Source organism: Colletotrichum acutatum (genome assembly GCF_030867785.1).
Source record: "Colletotrichum acutatum strain CBS 112980 chromosome Unknown BDZ83scaffold_45, whole genome shotgun sequence".
Lineage (NCBI taxonomy): Eukaryota > Fungi > Ascomycota > Sordariomycetes > Glomerellales > Glomerellaceae > Colletotrichum > Colletotrichum acutatum.
In genome coordinates, this window is record NW_026849039.1 from 88,747 (window position 1) to 110,548 (window position 21,802).

General features: G+C 53.4%; 6 protein-coding genes across 6 annotated transcripts; 3 read left to right on the top strand and 3 right to left on the bottom strand.

The window, feature by feature from the left end:
* The first annotated feature begins 229 nt into the window (after positions 1-229).
* On the top strand, positions 230-2,481 carry BDZ83DRAFT_620915 (CwfJ C-terminus 1-domain-containing protein-like protein). The gene is made up of 2 exons (XM_060508221.1): positions 230-318; positions 381-2,481. Exons 1-2 carry the CDS (start codon positions 302-304, stop codon positions 2,005-2,007), a joined length of 1,644 nt encoding a protein of 547 aa, XP_060365093.1. The 5' UTR covers positions 230-301; the 3' UTR covers positions 2,008-2,481.
* Positions 2,482-5,578: 3,097 nt separating this feature from the next.
* On the top strand, positions 5,579-5,963 carry BDZ83DRAFT_316571 (uncharacterized protein). The gene has a single exon (XM_060502340.1). It carries the CDS (start codon positions 5,622-5,624, stop codon positions 5,889-5,891), a length of 270 nt encoding a protein of 89 aa, XP_060365094.1. The 5' UTR covers positions 5,579-5,621; the 3' UTR covers positions 5,892-5,963.
* BDZ83DRAFT_316553 (uncharacterized protein) lies at positions 5,963-6,620 on the bottom strand. The gene has a single exon (XM_060502339.1). It carries the CDS (start codon positions 6,407-6,409, stop codon positions 6,035-6,037), a length of 375 nt encoding a protein of 124 aa, XP_060365095.1. The 5' UTR covers positions 6,410-6,620; the 3' UTR covers positions 5,963-6,034.
* Positions 6,621-6,832: 212 nt separating this feature from the next.
* BDZ83DRAFT_577322 (rhodanese-like domain-containing protein) lies at positions 6,833-8,709 on the bottom strand (the record flags this gene model as incomplete). The annotated part of the gene is made up of 4 exons (XM_060505010.1): positions 6,833-7,991; positions 8,051-8,270; positions 8,339-8,406; positions 8,471-8,709. The coding sequence occupies 4 exons, from the start codon at positions 8,707-8,709 to the stop codon at positions 6,833-6,835; spliced, it is 1,686 nt and encodes a 561-aa protein (XP_060365096.1).
* Positions 8,710-15,819: 7,110 nt separating this feature from the next.
* On the bottom strand, positions 15,820-16,141 carry BDZ83DRAFT_620929 (uncharacterized protein; the record flags this gene model as incomplete). The annotated part of the gene is made up of 1 exon (XM_060508222.1): positions 15,820-16,141. A coding segment is annotated over exon 1 (181 nt), but the record flags the coding sequence as incomplete, so codon positions are not given.
* A 3,585-nt stretch (positions 16,142-19,726) lies between these two features.
* Positions 19,727-20,201, top strand: BDZ83DRAFT_316619 (uncharacterized protein). The gene has a single exon (XM_060502341.1). The coding sequence runs from the start codon at positions 19,760-19,762 to the stop codon at positions 20,075-20,077; it is 318 nt and encodes a 105-aa protein (XP_060365098.1). The 5' UTR covers positions 19,727-19,759; the 3' UTR covers positions 20,078-20,201.
* The last annotated feature ends 1,601 nt before the right edge of the window (positions 20,202-21,802 follow it).

Sequence of the window (21,802 nt, forward strand, 5' to 3'; positions counted from 1 at the left end):
CCGTCGTGATCGCCTCCCAGCTTCACTGCTTGATCGCGAAAAAAAGTTCCCCGCCAACTCTTCAGAGCTCAGCCAGAAAATTGAACTTTTTTTCTGTCGGCAGAAGGTCGGCCGATTGCGATAGACTGATAAGACGTATCTTTAGTGGGCCTAATCCAATGGGCGAGCTTGGATAAAATGGGCCCACATTACTTCGTCGCGCGCATCTTCCTGTCGCATCTTCAACTCCAAGCTTCCTCCACCAACAACCTTACCTCCAACCAGCCAGCTTCAACTCCTCCACCTCAAATCTAAGGACGAGATGGCTGCACCCAAGGTGTAAGTACAGAACGAACTGCAAGTGGAGATTGCGCACAATTTAGACTAATTCAAGCTCTCAGAATCGTTTTGGGAAGTCTCAATGGCTCGCTGACGCCTGCCTTCACGAAGCTCGCGACCCTCCACGCCAAGAACAGCTTCAGCTTTGCCATTGTTACAGGCAATCTGTTCAGCAGCGAAGACGATGCCACGGTCGATTCACTTATAGACGGCGAACTGAAGGTTCCCCTTCCTGTCTACTTCACTGTCGGCACGGCGCCCCTTCCCCCCAAGATCATTGCCAAGATCGAAGCCGACGAGGAAATCTGCGAGAACCTCCACTTCCTCGGAAAACGAAGTATCACGAAGACGTCAGAGGGTGTCAGGATCGTCGCACTCGGTGGAAAGCTCGACAAGGATGTGGTGGGCGGTCAATCGAAGGAGCAGCACCTTCCGTTCCACACCGCGGATGATGCGAAGTCGCTGAAGGGCGCAAACAAGGCCGACATCCTACTTACGACCGTCTGGCCAGCTAGTGTCTGGACAGGGTCCAAGGTCGCTCTTACCCCAGAGAACCAGGCAGCGATTGAGAGCACGGCTGAGGTTGCTGAGCTGTGTGCGACCCTGAAGCCGCGATACCACTTCTCATCTTCACCCACCGAGTTCTTCTACGAGCGAGAGCCTTTCGTGCACCCTCTCGAGGAAGGTGCAGAGGATGCGGTTGTAACCCGCTTCATATCGATGGCCCCCTATGGAAACGCGGCCAAGGCGAAGGCGCTATATGCATTCACAATTACCCTCAACGAGACCAACGTCGAGAAACCCGCCAACGCTACCTTCACGCCGTTCAACCAGAGAAAGCCCAAGAGGCGGGCGCAGGACGAAGGCTCATACAGCCGCTTCGCCAACGGAGACGACGATGGCCGCCATCACCGCCGCGGAAACAAGCGTCGACGTCAATCACCTCCTCCCGGGCCGGACCGGTGCTTCTTCTGCTTGAGCAATCCCAACCTCGACACCCACATGGTCTGCACCATTGGCGAAGACAGCTATCTTGCTACTGCCAAGGGCCCTCTAGCCACATCCCAGACCTTTGAGGAGCATGGTATCAACTTCCCTGGCCACGTTATTATCACCCCTCTCGCCCATACACCGACCGTTCACTCCTCTGGCGTCGAGAGCTATGCATCTGAGGAGGCGGAGAAGACTCACAAGGAGATGACCCGTTTCCGCGAGGCTCTCCAGGCCATGGTATCGACCAAGTCGAACCGCAAGTTGGGTGCCATCACCTGGGAAATCAGCCGCGGTCGCAACATTCACGCTCACTGGCAATTCCACCCCATTCCCGCGGACTTTGTCTACAAGGGTCTTGCCGAGGCTGGCTTCCGTGTTGAGGCCGAGAACCTGAAGTACCCCGAGTTTGAGAGGCGCGAGATCTCGTACGAGGATCAGGCGGACTTTGGCGACTACTTCCGCATCTGGATCTGGGCAGACGACGGCGAAGACAGAATTAAGGGTTCTAGTCTCGTCATGAAGCTCGATCCCAACATGCGCTTCGATCTGCAGTATCCGCGTAAGGTTGTGGCGAAGCTCCTCGGTCTCGAGAAGCGTTTCGTCTGGCAGGATTGCACACAGACCAAGGAGGAAGAGGAGAAGGACGTGGCAGCTCTCCGCGAGGCCTTCAGGGAATGGGATTTTGCGCTTCAGTGAGCCGCGCGGCATATCTAGCGGCGATATCGAGGGCGTTAACAAGTTCGAGCATGATTACATCATTTTTCTGGCATGGCATTTGGCATGGGTGGCGTTTGGGGGGATACCCAGGTAACCTGCATATTTTTGCTATATAGGCAGGCCGGTAGTGGGGAGAGATCATTATTCGGCTTTTCAAAGTTGCGTTTTTTCTACGAGCTGAGGCATATCACAAGGGGCAGGTCGATCCATGGCTTCTTTCGAACCGGGGATACTGGGGAAAGCTGCGTTGCTTCATCGCTTTGAGGCTACATTAGACCTTCATAGACAGGCGAGTTAGGCCTCAAAAAGTTTTCTGAATCGTTTCCATCGTTCTTGGTCTCTCGTCAAATCTCATCTCTGCTCATTTTGCCAAGGCATGCAGTTCGAGTCGTGGATCCCATCACGGGTTCCATCACGGATCCCAATTTCATTCAAATCATCTTTCGAATCTGAGATGAAGCCAACGATGTAACGATGCAACATAGCAACCGTAGTGCCTCGTTAGAAACCCCCACAGGGACAGTTTTTTTCCGTATCGTGAAGAGAACAAAACATACGCAAGCACGGCAAAGGCGCTCTCGACGCCTGAATAAGCTTCTCCCTTGCTTGCCGCCACAGATGGACCCCCCTGTTTTGTCGACACAGACAACCCATCTTAGGCAAAAGTATCCATACGTGTAAGTCCCAGAGTCTTTCGAGACAAGCCCACAAGGGAGACTGAGACCTAGACCTTTTTCTCTTGGGGCTATCCTTTCTTGTCGGGTCACCGTTTACCACTTTCCCCCATTCTCGAGATTCTTACCCCAGATGGGATAAGATTCAAGACAATAGTGACATCCAACTGAGATGGCCAAGGCCATTTTGCTTTCCCGAAATGCAAAGAATGCCTTCTCAGCGGCAAATCACCTTTATACGCGGAACTAAATCACGAAGTTCACACACTAGACTTTCCAGAATCCACAGCAAAGTAGTGGGAACAGCACCTAGTCTCCAAGCTGTACGGCTCAAGAGATTCAAAACAAACAAAAAGACTCAGCTGAGATGTGACTACCGGTCATTGAGAGATGACAACAGAAAGCCAAACCACAACTGTTGACATTCTCTCTCACCGCATCCCCCCATGGACGCTTACCTACTTCATCCAACTCAACTACCTAGTGGTTGATTACGGCATTTCCAAACCTCTGAGACAAGTCTCACCCAAGAAGAATGTTCACCACAACGGAAGTGGCTGAACTCTTTCCGATGCAAACGAGGCAAAGCTCGGTCGCTTGGGTCGTTCGTCTTAGAAGGGGAAGGGAAACAAGCCACTGACGAACCACCACATCACGCAAGGGAGAGCGCGGCTCAAAACAAGCCACCGAAAAAAAGAAAACCCCCCGAACCCGAACCCAAAAACCAAAACAAACAGTCCAGCGTGTCCGGTCCCAAACGTCTTTCTTCTTTTTGTCCTTCTTGAACCCTTCGCTGAGCTTTCCTATTCGGGAAGCACAAGTCGAAACCTTGGTTTACGTAGTCGGTGCTACATGGTCTGTTTGTCTCTTTGGCTACTTTTCACCTAGCACGTGTCCTACCTGACCTTAGTAAGGTAGATCTTCTCTCCCCCAACGCCGAGTCTGTAGAACAACAAAAAAGAAGGGGGGACAAAGATTAGCATTGGAAAACACACCAGAAAGCTGTGGAGCGGCTGGCTTGTTAAGTTCTCTAGAGCCTACCTGGTTACCTTGCCCCATATGGCTTCAAACAATAGTACCACGCACACACGCCCAATACGTACGCTTACTTACCCTGGCATCAGAAACGTGTCTGCCCGCCTCTAAACTTAGGCTGCTCGACTGCTGCCATGTCCCATTGTTGAACTGGACGCTACTCTCCTTTGTAAGATAGTCTGTCTCCATTCATTCTTCTCTTTCTCTACGGGGATCGAAGAGCCAGTGAGGTATTTGTGATGAACAAGGGGAACTCGTCCTCTCGCAACTCGAGTCGTGCCTACCAAGTCTCGACACCATGACACGACACGTCAAAAAAAAAAAAAAAACTTGGCCGGAAACGGCAACACGCCGCGTTGCTTGTTTGAATTGCAAAGTAAAAGTCAGAAAGACGCGTGCACCCATTGTTCTGTATGAAGTCTATTCATCTCTTTGAATTCCCATGTCGCGAACATCACAATAGAGGGAGAAACAAAAGGTCCTTTACAATTAGCTTCGGACTCGGCCAAGTGACTATCACCCTACTCTTGTAATTGAAATGCCGCCCAAAAATTCTCCAAGAGGGCCCTGCATCTGCCATTCCTCAGGGAGGAAACAATCGTATGAATGAACGGATTTGACATACCTTGTCAGCAGTCAAAGAATAGACCGTGAAGCCTGTATCACCCACTCGTTCGCGTGCTCAAACCCCCCTCCACCCCCCTTCCTCATCCCCATAGACGGAGAAATGGGAAAGCCACACCTTGACATCTTACCCAAAATAAGCAACAGACGTTAGCCCAAAAAGACATGGAGCTGAAAGGTAAGGAAAGGGGAGGAGAACAAAAGCCACACTTCCACGCTTCTACGCTAGAACATTCGGCAGAACAACCCAAACACCGCGATATTCAGCAACCCCCCCTAACCTATCTCACGACGCGGGTGATAGGCAAAGCCCAAAACAAACCCAAAGACCAAAGACTCTAACAATAGGTCTTCAAGACCCCAAACGCCAAACGGAGAGAACAAACATATACACACGGAGAAAGAGAGAGAGATCCTAGCGCGGAGGCTACGTATGAACTAAGGAGTAAACTCCGACCTTTAGCTTCGGGACATGGAAGGAGGACCGAGCAACAAACCATCATGGCTCTCTCACTTGCATCATAACCCAATCCACGAGTCCCAACCCCTTTATTACCCATCATTCCATTGGACATTGCCTGGGGGAGGAAAGGAAGGGAAGGGGAGGGGAGTAACAGGATCTAACTGATACCACCGTCATCTGCCAACTGCCAAATCTCCCAACCATCTACACTTTAGACATGGGTAAAAGGACCACGATGTCACAGAAGACCTCGCTTCGGGTCGAAAAAGAACACCAGTCAAAGCTGACGTTAGATCGTGAAACTCGAGTACTCCATACGGGCCTGGCGATCACGGGAGCTCCCCTGCAGAACTGGGGAACCCACCTCATAGTACATACGGATAGAGCCTCAATACGAAGTCTAAAAAGAACCACAACGGTGGGTACTTGTGGGATGGTTCCTGATCGTTCTGGCGTCCGTGGGGGGGAGGAAACTCGGAGATCGGGCCCCCAAGTTTCGAAACACCATAATCCACAGTTCGGGACGAACCAGAACAACAAAAGAACCTCGGACCTCGAAAGTCTCGCACAGACAATCCAGCCATCAGTCGGTGCGATCTCAACGGCTTGGTGTGTTCCTCGGGACTTGGGAGAGGCTCAGACAAACGCGCTCGCGCACAACATGTAGACAAGCACACGCTCGCGCGCGCGCATTCCATCACAGCCGCGCCTTGAGCACGTGTCCGCGAGTCCAAGCAAGAATGAGCGTGTTTTTTGTTTGTGTGTATTTTCATTCAATTGTTATGAGCTAGCCCACAATGATCCGACCATGGACCATTGGTGTTTGGTTGGCAATTTTTTGTCTTTGCATCGCCAGTACTGTACAGAAAGAGGCAATGGATTCACCCAATGCCGGTATTGCACCAATCCAGCTTCCAAGCTTGCAGTGCTATCTCTCCCATTGGCCAATATTACAAGGCATTCCCAAGCAACTGCTTTTCATCCTCTGTACTAGCTTCTCTGCTCTTTGCATGCGTTCTTCCGCAGCTACTCCTACAATATACACAAGGAGGTGGAGTCCTCCATGAAGCTCAGCCATCGGAAGAAAAAAGGTCCGTGGGGCTTCTGTTTTGAAAAAATGTAAAGGGAATGGGGTGTCGATAGGTCTGTGAGTGCCATCCGATGACAAGGATGTCGGGTATCCGGCGTTTGGATAGAAAGGTGTGTGGTATCAGGTGAAGATGGTCAATGGACCGAGTTGAGCACAAAGGAAAAAGGGTCCGCCGAGGGAGGGATGGTCCGAGAAATAATGCTCCGAAAATATGTGGAGATTCCGACAGAAGAGCAGACAGACCGAGACGTCATACTGAAATGCTCCCGCGTCCGAAATCTGTGGAGACAGACAAGCGGTGGTTGTTGTTGTTGTTGTCGTGTGTTTGTTGGTACGTGTGTGTGTGTGGGTAATGGGTCGGGACCATCCTCCTCGGCGGGATGCAGAAGTCTTTGACAAAGGAAAAAGAAACAAAAAAACCAAGGACAATGCTGTAAAATGCCGACAGGGAGCCACCCCAAGATGCCAGATCCAAAGTGGACTCCGTACAACCATGTCGAGGCGATGCGGGGACAAATATGCCAAATGCGTCTAATGCCGGGTTGCTGGTTTTGTTGTATGTTCAAGTTGCAGAACGAGGCTCATAACGAAGTTCTATTAGCGTAACAATTGAAGTCATCGCGGCCGTGAGCGTTGCGTTAGCTGCTGTGTAGTCCGGATTGGTAAGGGTGGAAATATAGGCAGTCGAATCGAATAGGGGTTGTTGAACATGTGCAGGAAGAGACGCGAAAAAACATCGGCAATCAGGCTGCTGTGGTTCGCCCTATTAGGGATGTCGAGCAAATAGTCGACAAAACAATGGACAGCTTCGAGGTCTGCGGAGACCTCGAATTCCCCCCCTTGCCAAGCAAGGAGATCTCACCCCTCCCCAATGTGCAGCAGACAGTAGGTGTGGGAGGGGCGCAAAAGATGTATGTGCTAGTAGGACGCCATGCGTCGTGCATGGCATCGTTCGCCGAGGATTGGAGAGTTGCCAATCATGGCGATGGGATCTTGTCGAAAGCTGATGCTGGGTCTGAGGCCACTGGGGCGCGCGGGGGCTGTGGGTGATTGGTCCACGCAAGAGTCGCGCGAGCCAAAGGCAAACGTTTGCGCTCTGCCGAAGCCCTTGCGAGGGTTCTTGAGGCGGCCAAGTTCGCGTTCGCAAGTGCGCTGATGAGCCTCATCCGACATTTCCACGTAGTTTTGGGGATAGCAACGGCAACGGTGCTCGGCGTAGAAGCCGCTGTATCCTCCTTCAAGAATATACACGTCAGGGTATGTGAGTCGCGGGTAGTGCTCGGCGTTGACAGTCCTGTCCTCGGAGCGGATATGGCGAGCCATCATGGGGGCGCGGTGCGCCGAGTATTCGCAGTGGAAGATGAGGATTGTTCTTCCTTGCATGGGGTGTTGGATCAATTGGGAGGCGAGGAGGTCCTTGCTGTTGTAGTTGACAGCTCCGTCAATGTGTCCTCCTTCGTACTCGTACTCAAAACGGCAGTCAATGATCATCTTCTGGTCGAACTTGTCACTGTACTTTCCGTCCAAGAGATCAATCATGGTGGCCTTTGTTATCCGGGGAATGGTGTCCGTGGGGTCATCGGCGAGGAAGTGAGGCAGGATGGGCTCCTGAACATCATCGGCATCCATGCCGGTAACAGACTCCGGGGTGGTGGGCGAGGAGTCGCCGCCTTCTGACTTTGCCTTGGCGACATCGCCAGGATGCTCAAACATGCTCAAAGAGCGGCGGAATTGCTTGCGGGGACGCATGAAGGGATTTGAAGGGCGACGGCTGTGACCGTTGCCAAAAGGGCTGTTGCGGTTACCAGAGAGGCTGGAGAATTGAGGACGAGGACGAACGGCACCAGACACGGCAGGAGTAGGGCTATTCGCAGTCTGAGGTCGTCGTTCTTGAGGAGGTGATGTAGCATCGAAGCATTCTCCCAGGGACATTGCGCTGTTCATATGCGTCAAGCGATTCTCACCAAATCGGAAAGTGGGGAGTTGGGTGTCTGTGTTGGAACGGCCGGGAACGCCACTAGTCGAGTAGCCTTTCATCCGAGTCAAGGAAGGCCGGCGCAAAGCTGGCTTTCTCCGTCTGCCTCCTGAGTTAGACGCGACCCCTTGAGCTAGGAGGAATGTGGCAATCAAACTTACTCGGCTACCAGTGGCTTGGGTGGCTCCAACGACGCCTGCCGAGGAATGGGGGCGGGCGAATCCAACATCATCTCGTCGTCCTCGCCGGTTGGGGTTGATCCCGGGGTCGGTGACGTTATCGCGATCTGGGTCATGAACGGGAGCTTGTGCGGCAACGGCGAGACATCCATCAAATCGTGGGCAGGTGACGATTCGGGCAGAGGAGGCGTAGTCACGTATTCTAGTCTCACATCAGCTTCCTAGTCCCTTTTTCTCTCGTTTCTGCTTGCAACCCATAGAACAACGTACCGTAGGAATCCGCATCACCCATCATGTTTGATGTGAACAAGGCACGACGAGGTGTGGGGAACTTGGGACTAGACAGGACGTTTGTTAGTGAACGGTTATCCAAATAAATGTATTGGATGCACGCCATCGTACCTCGCCTCGGTGTCCAGACGGAAGTTTTGTGAGAGGTCGGCGGCCAAGCTAGCAGCAGGCGAGGAACCGTGAACGTCCTTGACGTTGAAATAGTTGTCGGGCCTGTGAAGGTGTTCGCGCAGACTGATGGGTACGGCACCGGCGAAGGTGTTGGGGCGAGGGCGGAAAAGATCCTTATTTCCCCAAGAAGGAACTGCCATGGGACGGTGCATGGCCGCCAATGGTGATGAAGCCTCCATGATTGTGGTGTGTGGTTGTCGGGATCCGATCGTGGGAAGCCAAAGTATCTATTGCGGGTGGTGATGGGTGTTAGTGGTGTTGCGTATGGTGGTGGTGTATTTTTTTTTTTTGCGAGAGAGTGCTGCGTCCAAGACGATACTCGATATGTCGTGACGAAAAAAGAGGGACGATCGTTAAGAAGTGGCCGCAATAAACGAATGTTGCAGCAAATCCTAAGATGAATTTCTATTTTGGTCGTTTCCGCTCAATGGAGAGGGAACAAGACGTCGCGACGAGTATGAATCGGGAGGCGGTGGTGATGCAAGCGGGCGAGAGAGGCTTCTTTCTATCTCGAATCGAGCGTCGATGTTGGCTTGGTGGGATTTCGCGGCGGCGGCGTGGAGGCTTTTCGAGAGGGTGCGTGCAGTTATGCAGCTGTGATCGAGAAAAGGACTGGCCGTTCGTTATTGCGTCGGTGCAAGCAACATTGGTATACCCGAGGGATGAAATAAAATTCGTCCTGCCTCTCCTTGATTCATGAAACCTATTTTTGTTCCTCCCAGAGAATATCGGTCGAGGTCGAAGTCGATATCGAAGTCGAGGTCGAGGTCGTTGGCGGCGTCTCTAACTTAGGGGGAAGAGGCGAAAGAGGCCGGCGGTCCACGATGGGGGCCTTGGGTGGTGCAAGGGGGACAAAGGTGGGCGGGTTGTCGGAGGTGGGAGCGAGGCGCCTTTTGCATGGAACGTCTTTCTCGCAGAAGAAAGAGAGAAAGAGCGCACCGAGAAAGACTGACCGAATCCTTGGTGCCGGAGCAGGAGCAAAGGCAATGCGGATGCGGTGCGGGATCTGCAGTGCGGCGTCGGTGTTGAAGGTGCGTTTCGGAGGCTACGACCCTTCTTAGTTCTTTGCTCGAGCTACGCTTTTTCGGTGGCCGAGCAGGAAGGGGATGCGATGCAGCAACGGCAGCAGCAGAGATGCAAGGACGCAGATTGCAGTAGTGAGAGAGACTGGTTTGCTGGTACTGAGTAGCGACAGAGAGAGAGAGAAAAGATCCGAGTGTACAGCAGTAGCACCGGACAAGCAATGACAAGAGAAACGAGTGCAATGCCCTTGGGTTATCTAGTGCCGGCGCAGGGACGGGGAAGAAAAAACGTCAAGCGGTTTCTCCCAAGCGTCTAGCCTTCTTTTTCTTGGTTTCCTCTTTTTCTTGTGTGCTTCTCTTGTTTCCTCTTTTGGCTTCGTTCGTTCTCGCCCGTCTTGTTCTTCTTTTTCTTGTTCTTCCTGATTACACACAATGCCCAACGGGGGGAAAGCAGTAACAGATGCAGAAAAGAGCAATAAAACGAGAAAAGACGGAAAAATTAGGAAACGAGTCGTGAGTTGAGTTTTTGCTGATTGTGTATGTGGACTGGCCAACAGAAAGGGCGGCGTCGAGTTACGATATTGGTCGTCGACGACAGTTATGCGATACGATGGGAGGACGATTATAGTGTGGTAGTCCGTGGGCGTGAGATGTTGGCGGTGGTGGTGATTTGGGTGCACGTTGAGTACGATAAGTTATAGAGAATGGCTGGACCTGGAGACCTGGGCACCTAGGGATGATTCCTGAACTGAACCTCTCTGATGGACCTAAGAATAAAGGTATCCGTAACTCTCTAAACTTACCGTACCGTCGGACCGTTGGTGGTTATGGTCGGGGATGAGGGGGGAAAGAAGAGAGAGGGAGGGAAGAGGTTGGAAGAAAGAGGAGACTAGAGGTTTTTGAATGAAGGTGTGGTGTGTGTGTGGTTGACTGGTCGTGGTGAGCAAAGTATGGATATGGGTATGGATATGGGATGGGATGGGAACTGGGTGTGTGTCTTGTCTCTCTCTCTCTCTCTCTGTCACTCTCTCTGGAACCATGGACCATGGATCAAGGTGTGTAGTGTATGGTGTGTGGTGTGTGTGGTGTGCGCCAGAGGTGTGGTGTGCAGCAACCATGAGGTGTGTGTGACGGGATTGGGACAGGATGGGATGGGATACCTGGGATGGGGATGGGGATGGTGGATGGGACAAGGACAGGATGGGACAAGACGCAGCGACCAAGCAACCAGAAGCAGGAACCAGGCTCTCTCTGGGCAGTCAGGATGGGATGGGATGGGATGGGATGGGATGGGATGGATGGAACCAAGGCATACGCCGCACACAGCAACGGTGCTATGTACTACCACTACTTACCAGTCTACCACTACTACTTTGCGTAGCCGACTAGGAAGAGAGTATTAGCGACCAGACCAGACAGACGCCAGACAACGACGACGACAGCGGGAGCGAGCGAGCGAAGAGAGGGTGTGTGGATGGAAACCTGAACCAGGTCCAGGAAGGCAACTCGGCGGGGTGGATTGAGACTTGACTGGGATGGGGGATGTCACTGTCAGTTGTTGCTAGCCCAGGATGGTCAAGATGGATGGGAACTTGGGAAGACTGGAGCTGGACAAGCTGGAACAGGAACCACCAGGAACGAGACAGAAACGGGTACAAGATGACATGCCGGGACTGAGCATTGCCGCCAGCTATGTCTGCGCAGACATATGTACAATATCAAGTTAGGTACAGCCAGAGAGAGAGAGAGAGAGAGACACACACACAGAGAGAAAGAGAGAGAGAGCGAGACATCATAAGCACAGCATAGCAATCATGGACTGCACACTGCAGCCGCCGACGATACCCCTCCACTCTTTTTGCTCCTCCTACGCAACATCATCTTCAGTACAATGTACTTTATACAGACAACAATTCTAAACTATGTATTGTCTCCATGGCTCGCCTCGTCTCGCTTCTTGCCTTGCCTTCCTTGCCCTGCTCCAGGTACGGAGCATCTGGCCTTACGACATTGGATGCCATGTCTGATGCCGGACTTTCTCTCTGAGCAACCAGCGCCAGAACCAGGTACAGACCCCAGCCATGGGCCATCAGCTCCAGAACCAGACACTAGAACAGGGAAGTGCCAAACGGGGGGGACCAGCCCAGACTACGGATACCTTACGTAGTACTGCGTAGTGAAGCTAAGGTGCGGATAAGGTAGAGAGAAACGACCAAGGGGGCGGTACATGGCTGTCTGTACGTACCCTCACTCTCTCTCTCTCTCTCTCGCAGAGTACGGAGTACGTACCTCACTGTGTGCTGCAATGGAAAAGTACGTATCTGACAGCCATGTACGTACCCGTCTTCACAACGGAACATCCCCCCCTCGTCGTGGAGCCTCCTTGGTGATCTTCCTCTCTCTCTGCGCGTAACCTCTGGTGCGATGCCCACCCTACCGCGACTTGAAAGTCAACTTTGAACTTGGTTGTCAGGGGAGATTTGGTTGCTGCTGCAGCTACTGCAGACTTGCAGCCGCATCAGAGCTTCTGGGTGGACGGCGACGACAGGGAGTGTATGTGCTCCAGATGGAGATGGAGATGCAGATGCAGACACAAGATGCAGATGGATGGAGCCCATGTGTCTCTGCCTTGCCTCCAGGCTCTGTAGCTCTCTTGCTTGCTTTCCGCTGTTTGCCAGTTGCAGCAGTCTGGGCTTGAACCTTTCCCCCTTCAGACTCTGAGGTGGTGTCTGGTGTCTGTGTGGTGTATGTCTCTCGCTCTATCTCGACTTGTCTCTGAACTGTCACTGAGAAAATGATACTGCAGCCAACTTGCATCGATGCTGCTGCACAAGGTACACTAACTCACCTTAACCTCCTGCCATTGGACGTAAGAAACATGGCATGGCCCTGTCTGTCTCTCGTCTGCGGTCCTTCTCTGGGGACTTTGCTGGCCATTTACACAGGGCCATTCCTGGTAATACATCCGCACCTTATTCTAGCGTGCCTTTTTTTTCTGTCTTTTCCTCGTACTCTTCTCCCCCCACTTTGCACGTTGCCAAGGAACAATGTGTGTGTGTGTGTGTGTGTGTGGTCATTGAGCTGAGAATATCTTGCTTTCTCTCCCGTTGCCCGGCGTCGTCTGATTCTCTCTCGGAGGAACTATCGATCGGTTGTCAGTCTTCCAGAATAAAAACAAATGGTCGGACGGCAGAAGCTTCCAAGGCAGAGAGGCAGAGGCAAGAGAACGACCCGAGCCAAAGAGCACGTGGCTCGAGGTACGTACCTGGGAAGCAGGGCAGGGCAGGGAAAAGGAAGACTTTCTCACCTAAGATTCCTTCCAGCTTGTCGGTGCCTTACCTTGCGTCAAGGTAGAAAAGCCGTGAGCGGGCATAACTAAGGTAATGCGCAACAGCAAAAAGGTTATCTGTGCTGTGCAGCAAACCAAGGAAATCGAGTAAAATCGTGCCAATCGCACCAAAGTCCGTCTTCCCTCAGCCAATGCGCTTCGAGTTTTGCCCGTGTGGTGCCCTCGGATCCGATGCACAGCACAAGCAGCTGGAGCCAGCACAAGCATTTTCATCCAGCAGCAAGTCATGGCCTCCCAAAAGCAGGTACGAGTAATTCCTCATCTTGCCGCCATGCTGAGATTTGAGAAGCCTGGCCACTCGTACGTACTCCGTACCACACCTGTGAAGAATACACACAGGTATCCGTCCCATCCACATGTCTCTTGCAGACGCACACCCCCAAATCCACCCAGCATTACCGACATGAACCACGCCCGCGCCCACATTCGCCCTGTCTTCCCACGAGGTACCTGGCGCCGTACGTGACGCCGTATGAATACCAACGCTGTAATTGGGCCTCCCACTCTCCCAGCCAATGGACCCTTCAGGGGGGCAAGAAACTGAACTGACTCCACGAACATCCTCCGACGACTCAGGCGCCCAACAACGCCGTTGCGGCGTACAGGGGGCCCTACTTTGGCACCAATCCCCTGAGGAACTTTCCCCCCTTACAGGCGGTTGCCGCAACAATTGACGGATTTACAGCGGCTTCGCCTGAGTGTTCCATCCCCCCACTGATGGCCGCTGGCGGCGTGCCCTGGAGCGTCGGATTCATGCTCTATCGGATGAGGCGTCAGGGGCACGAGGGGCTCCCTCTCTCCATCTTCCTATCCCCCGTGCCGCCCCAAACGTGAGCAACCCTCCACTGGGGACTGGCGTGCTCGCTGGCGTGCTGGGCTTCCCGTGTTGTCGCTAGGAAGTTTTAGGGCCCGGCGCAGTGTGCACGTACTCTACTCGGTACGCCGTAGCCCATTGACTCGGTAGTATCGGTAGCGCCAAAAGGGTCAACATGTTTGATACGGAGAAGCGCGAGGCCTTTCGCGGTCTGGTCTTGGTCTTGTTCTCCAGTGATCGGAGGCAGTCTCCAGAAAGCTCGAGTTTGAAAGTGGTTCTCGTGCTCAGTCGTCACCCACCCGACCGGCCATGTTCCTGTCTGGCGTTAGATTGGAAACTCCCCGAGAAGAGATTTTGATGTTCTGTCCGCAACTTGGTCTGTGGGCAACATAGCATACCGTCCCTGAGTCCCTCAAGAGTGGCCTGCGGGGTGGTCTGTGGTGTGCGGTGCAGCCGTAGACTGGAGCACCCGGAGCTGGTCGCTGGGCAGCTTTCGGAACGGGATCCAGTAAACTCGCCATCAAACGAGTGTTACGTTTGGATGTTGGACCCGTCGACCCGTTGCGGACTTGCGGTTGCTGCAGCATCTTGAAGCTAGAGGTATCCGTAACCCGGACCGTAGTGATGGTCTTACATGATACGGATACCAAGCGTCGAGAAAACCCTTTCTGGCCCCCGCTGTTTCCCATGGTAGTGAGGCGGAAGAGAAGGAAAAGAACGGGTTGCCCAGTGGAAGGGTCTCGTAGCCCGGTGATCCGTCTGCAGGGAGAGAGAAAATTGAAGAGAAGAAAAAACCGTGCAGCGGACCCGGCGCCGACCCAGATGCTACAGCCTACGGGTCCTATGAGGAAAGTGCGGAGTGACGGGAGGTACCTTCCATGCGTATCCGTAGGTCCCTTCCTTTCCTTCTCCCACACCACAGCAATGGAAGGAAGTCTCCAGACCTCCACCTTCTGTAAGTGTTATTGGCAGGCACTGACTGGGTATCCAGGGTAAGGTACTTACTCTACCTACCTTACCTACCTTACACTGTACCTGCTCCAGTGCTCCCTGAGTCCTTCCTGCCTCACAATGACCAAACCTGAGGTGTAAGGCTTTACTCTAAAATGGAAAGCACAGAGTGTCCAATGGAAGTCTTTTCCTTCCATTTCCAATTCAATATTAGCCAGGAACAACCAACCTAAGGCAAGGAGGCTTCGATCCCGTTGAATGAGATTAACGTTTTTTTTTTTTCTTTGTGCTCTTTGTGCTTTGTGCTGTTCCTCTTAGTGCTGTGCAAGCTCAAACATTCACACAATTCAGCCCAGCTACCTTATCCAACAAAGCTTCTCTATGCCGCACCTCTGCCTCGACTTATTGCCCGTAAGCTACTAAGGCACTTTATTCACTTACTTGTTGGACAATTGGGACTAATTTGGTCCTCCCTTTCTTCGGTCAGAAAGCACCATTTGCGAAGAAGCGCCGGGCCCAGCAGAAAGCGGTATCAACTTTCGACTGTCTTCTTGGCTTAGTGCAACAAGCCAGACGCAATCCCAATGCCAGTCCGACTCGAGTACCCTGACGACAACAGCACATCGAGTATGGCACAACTCCAAGGGAAATCACTGAGGATTCTCTAGATACGAGTCAACCACCGGTCCATTGAACTATAATCCGAGTTCCAAAAGATGCGCACAGGGAAACACTACGTGCAAAGGACCAGCTACACGCGCCTCCCGTGATCCATCCATATGGCAACGACATGTGTCCATTGCAAGCCATCGTCCGCTCGTCCCTTTTTGCCCCCAACGGCCGCGGTCATTCTCTTACCCCTCCCCCCCTTCTATCGACTAAAGACCAACTTCACCGTTGCTCCGGCTATGAACTACGGTATCTAGTTGACGATGGCCCCCGTGTGGCTGATGGCTGGCGCTAGGCTATCCGAGAAGCCAACTTCTAAGCGCCCTTCACACGATCCTCGAACCGAACCGACAAAGTCAGCTCCTACTGTCCACGAGGTTGCTTGAGATGCCAGCCGACCTGCCAGCTGGGCACTGTCACGTCCAACATGCCTCTCTCCCCCAGCACTAGCAAATACCACTTGGCAGAAGTGGGGCTAGACCGTCGACTTACATCATCGCCCAGCGTGGGCAACCATCAGATCAAGTTCAGCACCGCCGACAACGCCGCACTTGACCACCAATACCACCGCCAGTAACCATCGCGAACCTGGAAATGAGCGGTGAGTTGGCGTATCGCCCTACTCAGCTGCCCCCTGTCCAAGGTGTGCCTTACTACAGAGCACCTTCTAGTACTTCGGTAGTGCACTGGACGTGCGAGCATGTACTCCTTCACAGAGGTACGGCTAGGGAGTACGGCGACAACCACACAACATTCAGAGACAAGACAGTAGCGGCTTGTCTCTCCTGTCTGTCGCTTGTCTGCCAACTCGTTGACTTTTATCCCCTGCTCTGAGCAACCGGCTGCTTAACCTACCAGCGTTCAGGGTCTGGAGCCAGCAATTACACCAGACGCCGCCTTGCCTATTGTGTCACCCGCTTCCTGCACCTTAATCGTGCTGCTTCCATCCTCATTCGCCAAAAGACCCCAGACCACAACCTCCATCCTCATGTTGGACACAGGGTTGGCAAGGCTACCTCACAGCAGCCGCAGAAACGGAAACGCCTGGCGGCTTCGGACAGGGCTCCCACGCCCATGATCTCCCGAATCTTGCCCGTCTCGTCATCCCTTCAGCTTGGGTTCACCGTTCAGGCCACACGGCACACCAAGCTTGCTACTCGGACCTGGTGCTCCCAAGCAACCACGGCCCCGGAGGCATATGCCCGAATCCAGACCTTTTGATGCTGCCGCTGCAGGCAGGGCACCTCCGCTGCGGCCGACACAGGCGGGCAATGACATTTCCGGGGCGTCAGCAGAAATCTGAAGTGAGACTTCAGGGCCCTAAATGACTCCTTGCTGCATTCTTCGGTTGCCGGGTCATAGCCTGCGAGAAGGGTCTTGCTTGAGACAAGGTCGGAATAAAATGGCGTGGTGATTATGGGCCATGTCAGACTTTTTTCCCCCCCTTTCTCAGGTACAGAGTACAAAAAAACTCATGAGTGGCTCGTTGGCCGCTAATTATTCACAGGCTTATCCCGTCGACAAACAAGCCATTAATTGGGACGATACAGTACAATTGTTTGCTAATTCGGGACGTAGATCCTTGGCTGTAGTACCCTTTTCGGACTCAGTCTACATTCCTCTTCTTACAGATACACAAGACAACAGCATTCCTTGGTGACCTCAAGATGGCCTCCCAATGGCCCGCATCAGTGACATGCACAGAAGGTCAAAACGTCAGGGCTGCAGGAATCACAAGTCCCAGCAATGACGTAGATTTGGATGTCGACCATATGTGGTGGCCTTGCTCGTATTCTCCATCTCGCAATCCTGATGCACTCCAAGCGAATCTAGTCGGCCCAGCTGTCCGGCCAGTGGACGGGGCCCGAGCCTCAGCAAAACCGGCTCTGCCGAGATATTCGGCCTCTACCGCACCGCACGACAAGAGCCGAGAAATGGCAGATCTGGCACATAGACTAGTGCACGGAGTCGCGTCGTGAGACTTTACACTAAACCCATCAACATAGCTGAGCATGTCTGCAAAGATTTTTCAGCACTTGCTCCAAAGACCCTACCTCCACAAAGCGGATCGCAGCAATGGTCCAGCAACGACCAAAAGGAGGTTCCGAAGACAGGAAGAAAATTCGAAGGAAAAAAAAAGAAGTACTCCGTACACTAAAGACCCGGTAAAACCCCCATCGTCATCTTCTCCCCACAGCAACCAACGGGGCCGGCCCTGGGCTGAAGACGTGGGATCGGCTGGGATCAGCTGGGCTTTGACTAGGGTCCGACAAGGGGACATCGGCAGCTCGCAGGGCTTCACCTCCATCTCCGCCATCGCGACTGGCCAGAGCTCTCGGCCGTTCTGCCTCAAGTTCTCAACTCTCTCAGCCAAGCCTAGGGCAATCCCTCGCTTTCCCCCGCCCATCGGCCCAGTACGTGACCCCGGTCCTGGCCCCGGCTTCTGTCTCGTGCGCTGTGAGTGCGTGCTGGGCTAGGCTCCGCTCTCGTTAGCTACCTGGGAACCTCAGGATTGCTTATCACTGCCACATCGTCCCGTGCAACCCAAACTTCAAACCGACCGCGGTCCTCGAATAAACAATTTGGACCTGCCAGAACCTCTTGCTCACACCGACTTGGCGTTGCAATTGGCTCGTTGTCGGCCACTAGGAGAAACATAGGGTCTGGTGGGCGCTGAGACACGGTTCTTGCGGCGCTGGCACAGCTGGCTTACAGGGCATCTTGTTTCGGAAGACAAGTGGATACACTGTAAGCACAGATGGACCTTTGGTGCATAGTCAGAGCTCGGGAGCTTGGGAAGAAAAGAGACACACAAAAAGAGAGCTTTGCTGGAGCTCTGTTGAAGCTTCAAGCTTGGCCTAGAGCTGGGCTGGGGGCTGGGGCTGAAGCTCGGAATATTAGCAGGCACCAAACCCGGACCAGGCGATGCACCGAGATGACGACTGACAACGACCGTTCTGACAGAGCAACAGAGTTCGAGTCTTGCCGCAGTTGTCCATGTCAACTCCCTGATAGTGATCCATCCAGCTGGTCTAGGCCTGGGTCTTGGCTTGCCTGGCCTGACTGGCTGGCGAACAGACGGGCGAATGGCAGCTTGCCCGGAGATCAATGGCCACGCCAACATCAGCGGCGCTGGTCAAGCATTTGAATGATGCGGATTTGACGGTGCGACACTTGAGTTCAGGGCACGGGTGTTGAAGGCTGCCAGATGCCAGATGCCAGATGCCAGTCAAAGTCTGTCTAAGACCGGCTGGGGGTGAAGCGGCACGCTCAGTCTTTCATCTCCACAACGAGCACCGTGCATCGAGGAACAGCGATAGAGACATTGATTTTTATCGCACGTCGGTACGTGTATCTCGCTCAGTGGTCAGGCCGATCCGAAGCCGGCGGCTGGGGAGATGAAGGTCGAATGATGGTTATCCGAGTTGCGACAGGGTCGCAGAAGCGGCCGATGTTTGTTTGCAACGACACAGAGTCAATTTGGATCCTTTTGCGTTTCGTGGATTTGTTCGACGGGGCAACAGAAGCAACGGGGAAATCGGGACGAGCAAAGATGGGCGCCAGTCCCATATGTTCCGCGCGGCGGGCTGCAGATGTGCTGCATAGTTGATGCGCGTATGCGAGCCCAGATGCAGAAGCAGTGCAGTACACTACGAGATATGCTTGGATGGATAGTCGATGAAGATGGATACCTCGGATGCAGAGCTGCACTTTCCATTGCGGACAGATGGCCCAGTCGCGTCAAGCTGCTGCAGCTACTGCATGCAGTCCAGGTTTCCAGAGTACAGCCATGTTTCTGATGCTCCGCCATGTTGGCCGGCCCGCCCTAGCTTCCACAGGGTCGAAGCTCCCCCGGCGACCGCGGCTGTCGACGGTGAGATGGTCCAGCTTCTTGCAGGACGAGTTACGCACTCACGACTCACGAAGTGGGGTTGACGAAGCTCTCGATACAGGCTCTCGTGCCTCTCGTTTTCCTCTCCTCTGGGACGACATGACAACATCAGCAGCGGCAGGATCCTGGTTTGAAGCTCCAATGCTCCACTTGCAAGGCCCGGCCAAGGGCATGTTTGTCATATTCCCGTGTGCACAGAGGTTTGGACCAAGAAGAACCCCTCTCGTTGGCGGCCACCATGCAGCATCCCCAGCTCCGTCGAGACGCCCGCCGTCTTACTCTGTAGGGGACGGTTTGTTTACTTTGGACTGTTCTTGGAAAGCTCGTCTTCTGTCCTCAGCTCGATCGACAATCCGGCTTTTGGCTTTGGGCCAATCTTGGCCGTGAGCATGACCATGTTGGTCACCTGGTCGTCTCGAAATAGGATTGAAGAATTCCATCCAGCCAGGGGGTTGCGCAACAATGGATGAGGCTCACGATTTCAAGAATGGACGAAACGTTCATAAAGCTCTTGACTTCGCTTAGAGGGCCGATGCTATCGTCAACCCTGTTGATATTGACTGGCCTACCCTGTCTTGTTCCGCTCTCAATCTGCGGTTGCTTGGTTGGAGAAAAAAATTGTCCATGGGTCGCGTCCCTATTCACCGAGCCCTTGAACCCCGCGACACTTTACCGGACACCACGAGCGAGAGAGGCTACACACTCATCCTCCCGATTCCAAGCCACTGGCTGCCATTGGCGCACTAGCGACTGGCGTTGGGGTCGTGATTGCGAGTCGACAGCTTCAAGTCCAAGCGGGTGCACAGGCAAGTGCACTTGGCCGTCGGTGAAAGCGGACGGAGGAATTTAAATGATCACTGACAGTACGTGGCTGACGCAAACTGCCATGTCGAGCTTGTCTGATCTGATGACGGGCCGCCTTAGAAATATTCGGAGGCGTTATGTCTGGCGCCATGGAGAGCATCCTCGGTACTCCAAGATGAGTCTCCTTTCGCGTTGCTCTATCAATCGCACGAGCTTTGCGCCAACAAGGGTTCAACACGAACAGGTCAGCGGGACCAACTCCTGAAAGTCTTGAGAGTGTAAGATGAGGATGCTCAAACAGCAAAATGCGGATGAATCATCCGAATATTCGGTATCCAACATCGCCCGATCCCAGGCCAGAACCAAGAAGCGACCGAAACCCCTATACCACCACACCACTCCTCCATCAATGCGGTCGGAGAATTACTGACATAAGCTGGTTGGAGGCACGCCGCACAAATATTGATTGGGTTGCGATAATACGCATATGGCCCGATCGCGATTTGACTCATCAGACGCGAGAAGGAAATTCGAGAAGAAATGGGCACAACAAAAACATGGTCTTCAGGCATCTTCCCATGCCACAAGACATGGTCTCACCCGGCATTTGCACATCGTGAAAAACAAGGTCCGGCCATCATCCATGATTTTGAGGCTAACAAGTCAGGCTTGCGTATCCGAACTTGGTACAGATATGAGCGGCGACGTAGAGGGCGGTGCAAGAATCCCCCAGTAGGCCATCTCGATGTAAAAAGCATCGATCACGCACCTCCCGCCCCGATCACCTGCGGCTGGTCTAGTCCGGCTCTAAAACAGACGTCATCCTCTCGGGGTCGAGCCTGGCAGTGATCGTCAAGACTTAAGAACACCCCCCGGCCTGCGGCCCCTCCCCCAAGGCAGAGCGCTCGTCTCGCCGTCGTGTATCGAGATCCTGCTTAGCCGGGCCGTCATTCTCATGCGGTCACATCGCTCTTTTCTGGAGCATTTGCACAATTCGAAGCATCACGGCCATGGGTATTACTGGATCCAGTGCCAGGGCCGCATCGACGACGACCCCGTGCCCATCAACAACAAAAAAAAAACAGTGCCAATCACTAGAGAGAGCGCTCATACGTACGACAACATGTCGGTCAAGCTTGACCGAAACGAGAGGGGACTCGACTCAGGGCAGAGAGAGCGACAGATGCCAACGAGAAACAGGATTGGATGGTTCGCCTTGTTTGTTTATTCGCGCGCACGAGACTTGGCTGTCGGCGCTACCAGGCCGTGATGCCTTGGATTGATGAGGCCATCTCGCGCTATTGAAGATTACCTGCATGATAGGGAAAACAGGCATCGGAAACAATCCAATGAGGCGTCCCAATGCACTCGGAAGCTGTCAGAGCCAAACTTTCAGCTTGTATTTGACATTGATAGAAGGTTTGCAAGCCTTGTCGTACGCCCGGCATAGACACATCAGTCAATGCCGCGTGACAGAATCCGCGATGGCGTTGTCCCCCTCCCTCTCCCTCGGGTCTCCGTGCCCCTCCTCCTCTTCCCCTCTCCCGTTCCTCAGCTTGACTAACGCACAGAGAGAGGGAGAGCCGCTGCTGCTTCCCCTCTTTTGCCCCCTTGACCCCTCCAAGGCCAGGATCAAACATCTTTTACGCGGCTCACTTTGGATAACGTGAAGAAGTAGAGAGCCTTCACTGAAATCCTGCTCACATCGTCTCTGGTCTCTGGTTGAACGTTTGAGGATCGTCTCTAGCCTGGACCCAGTCCAATGGACAAA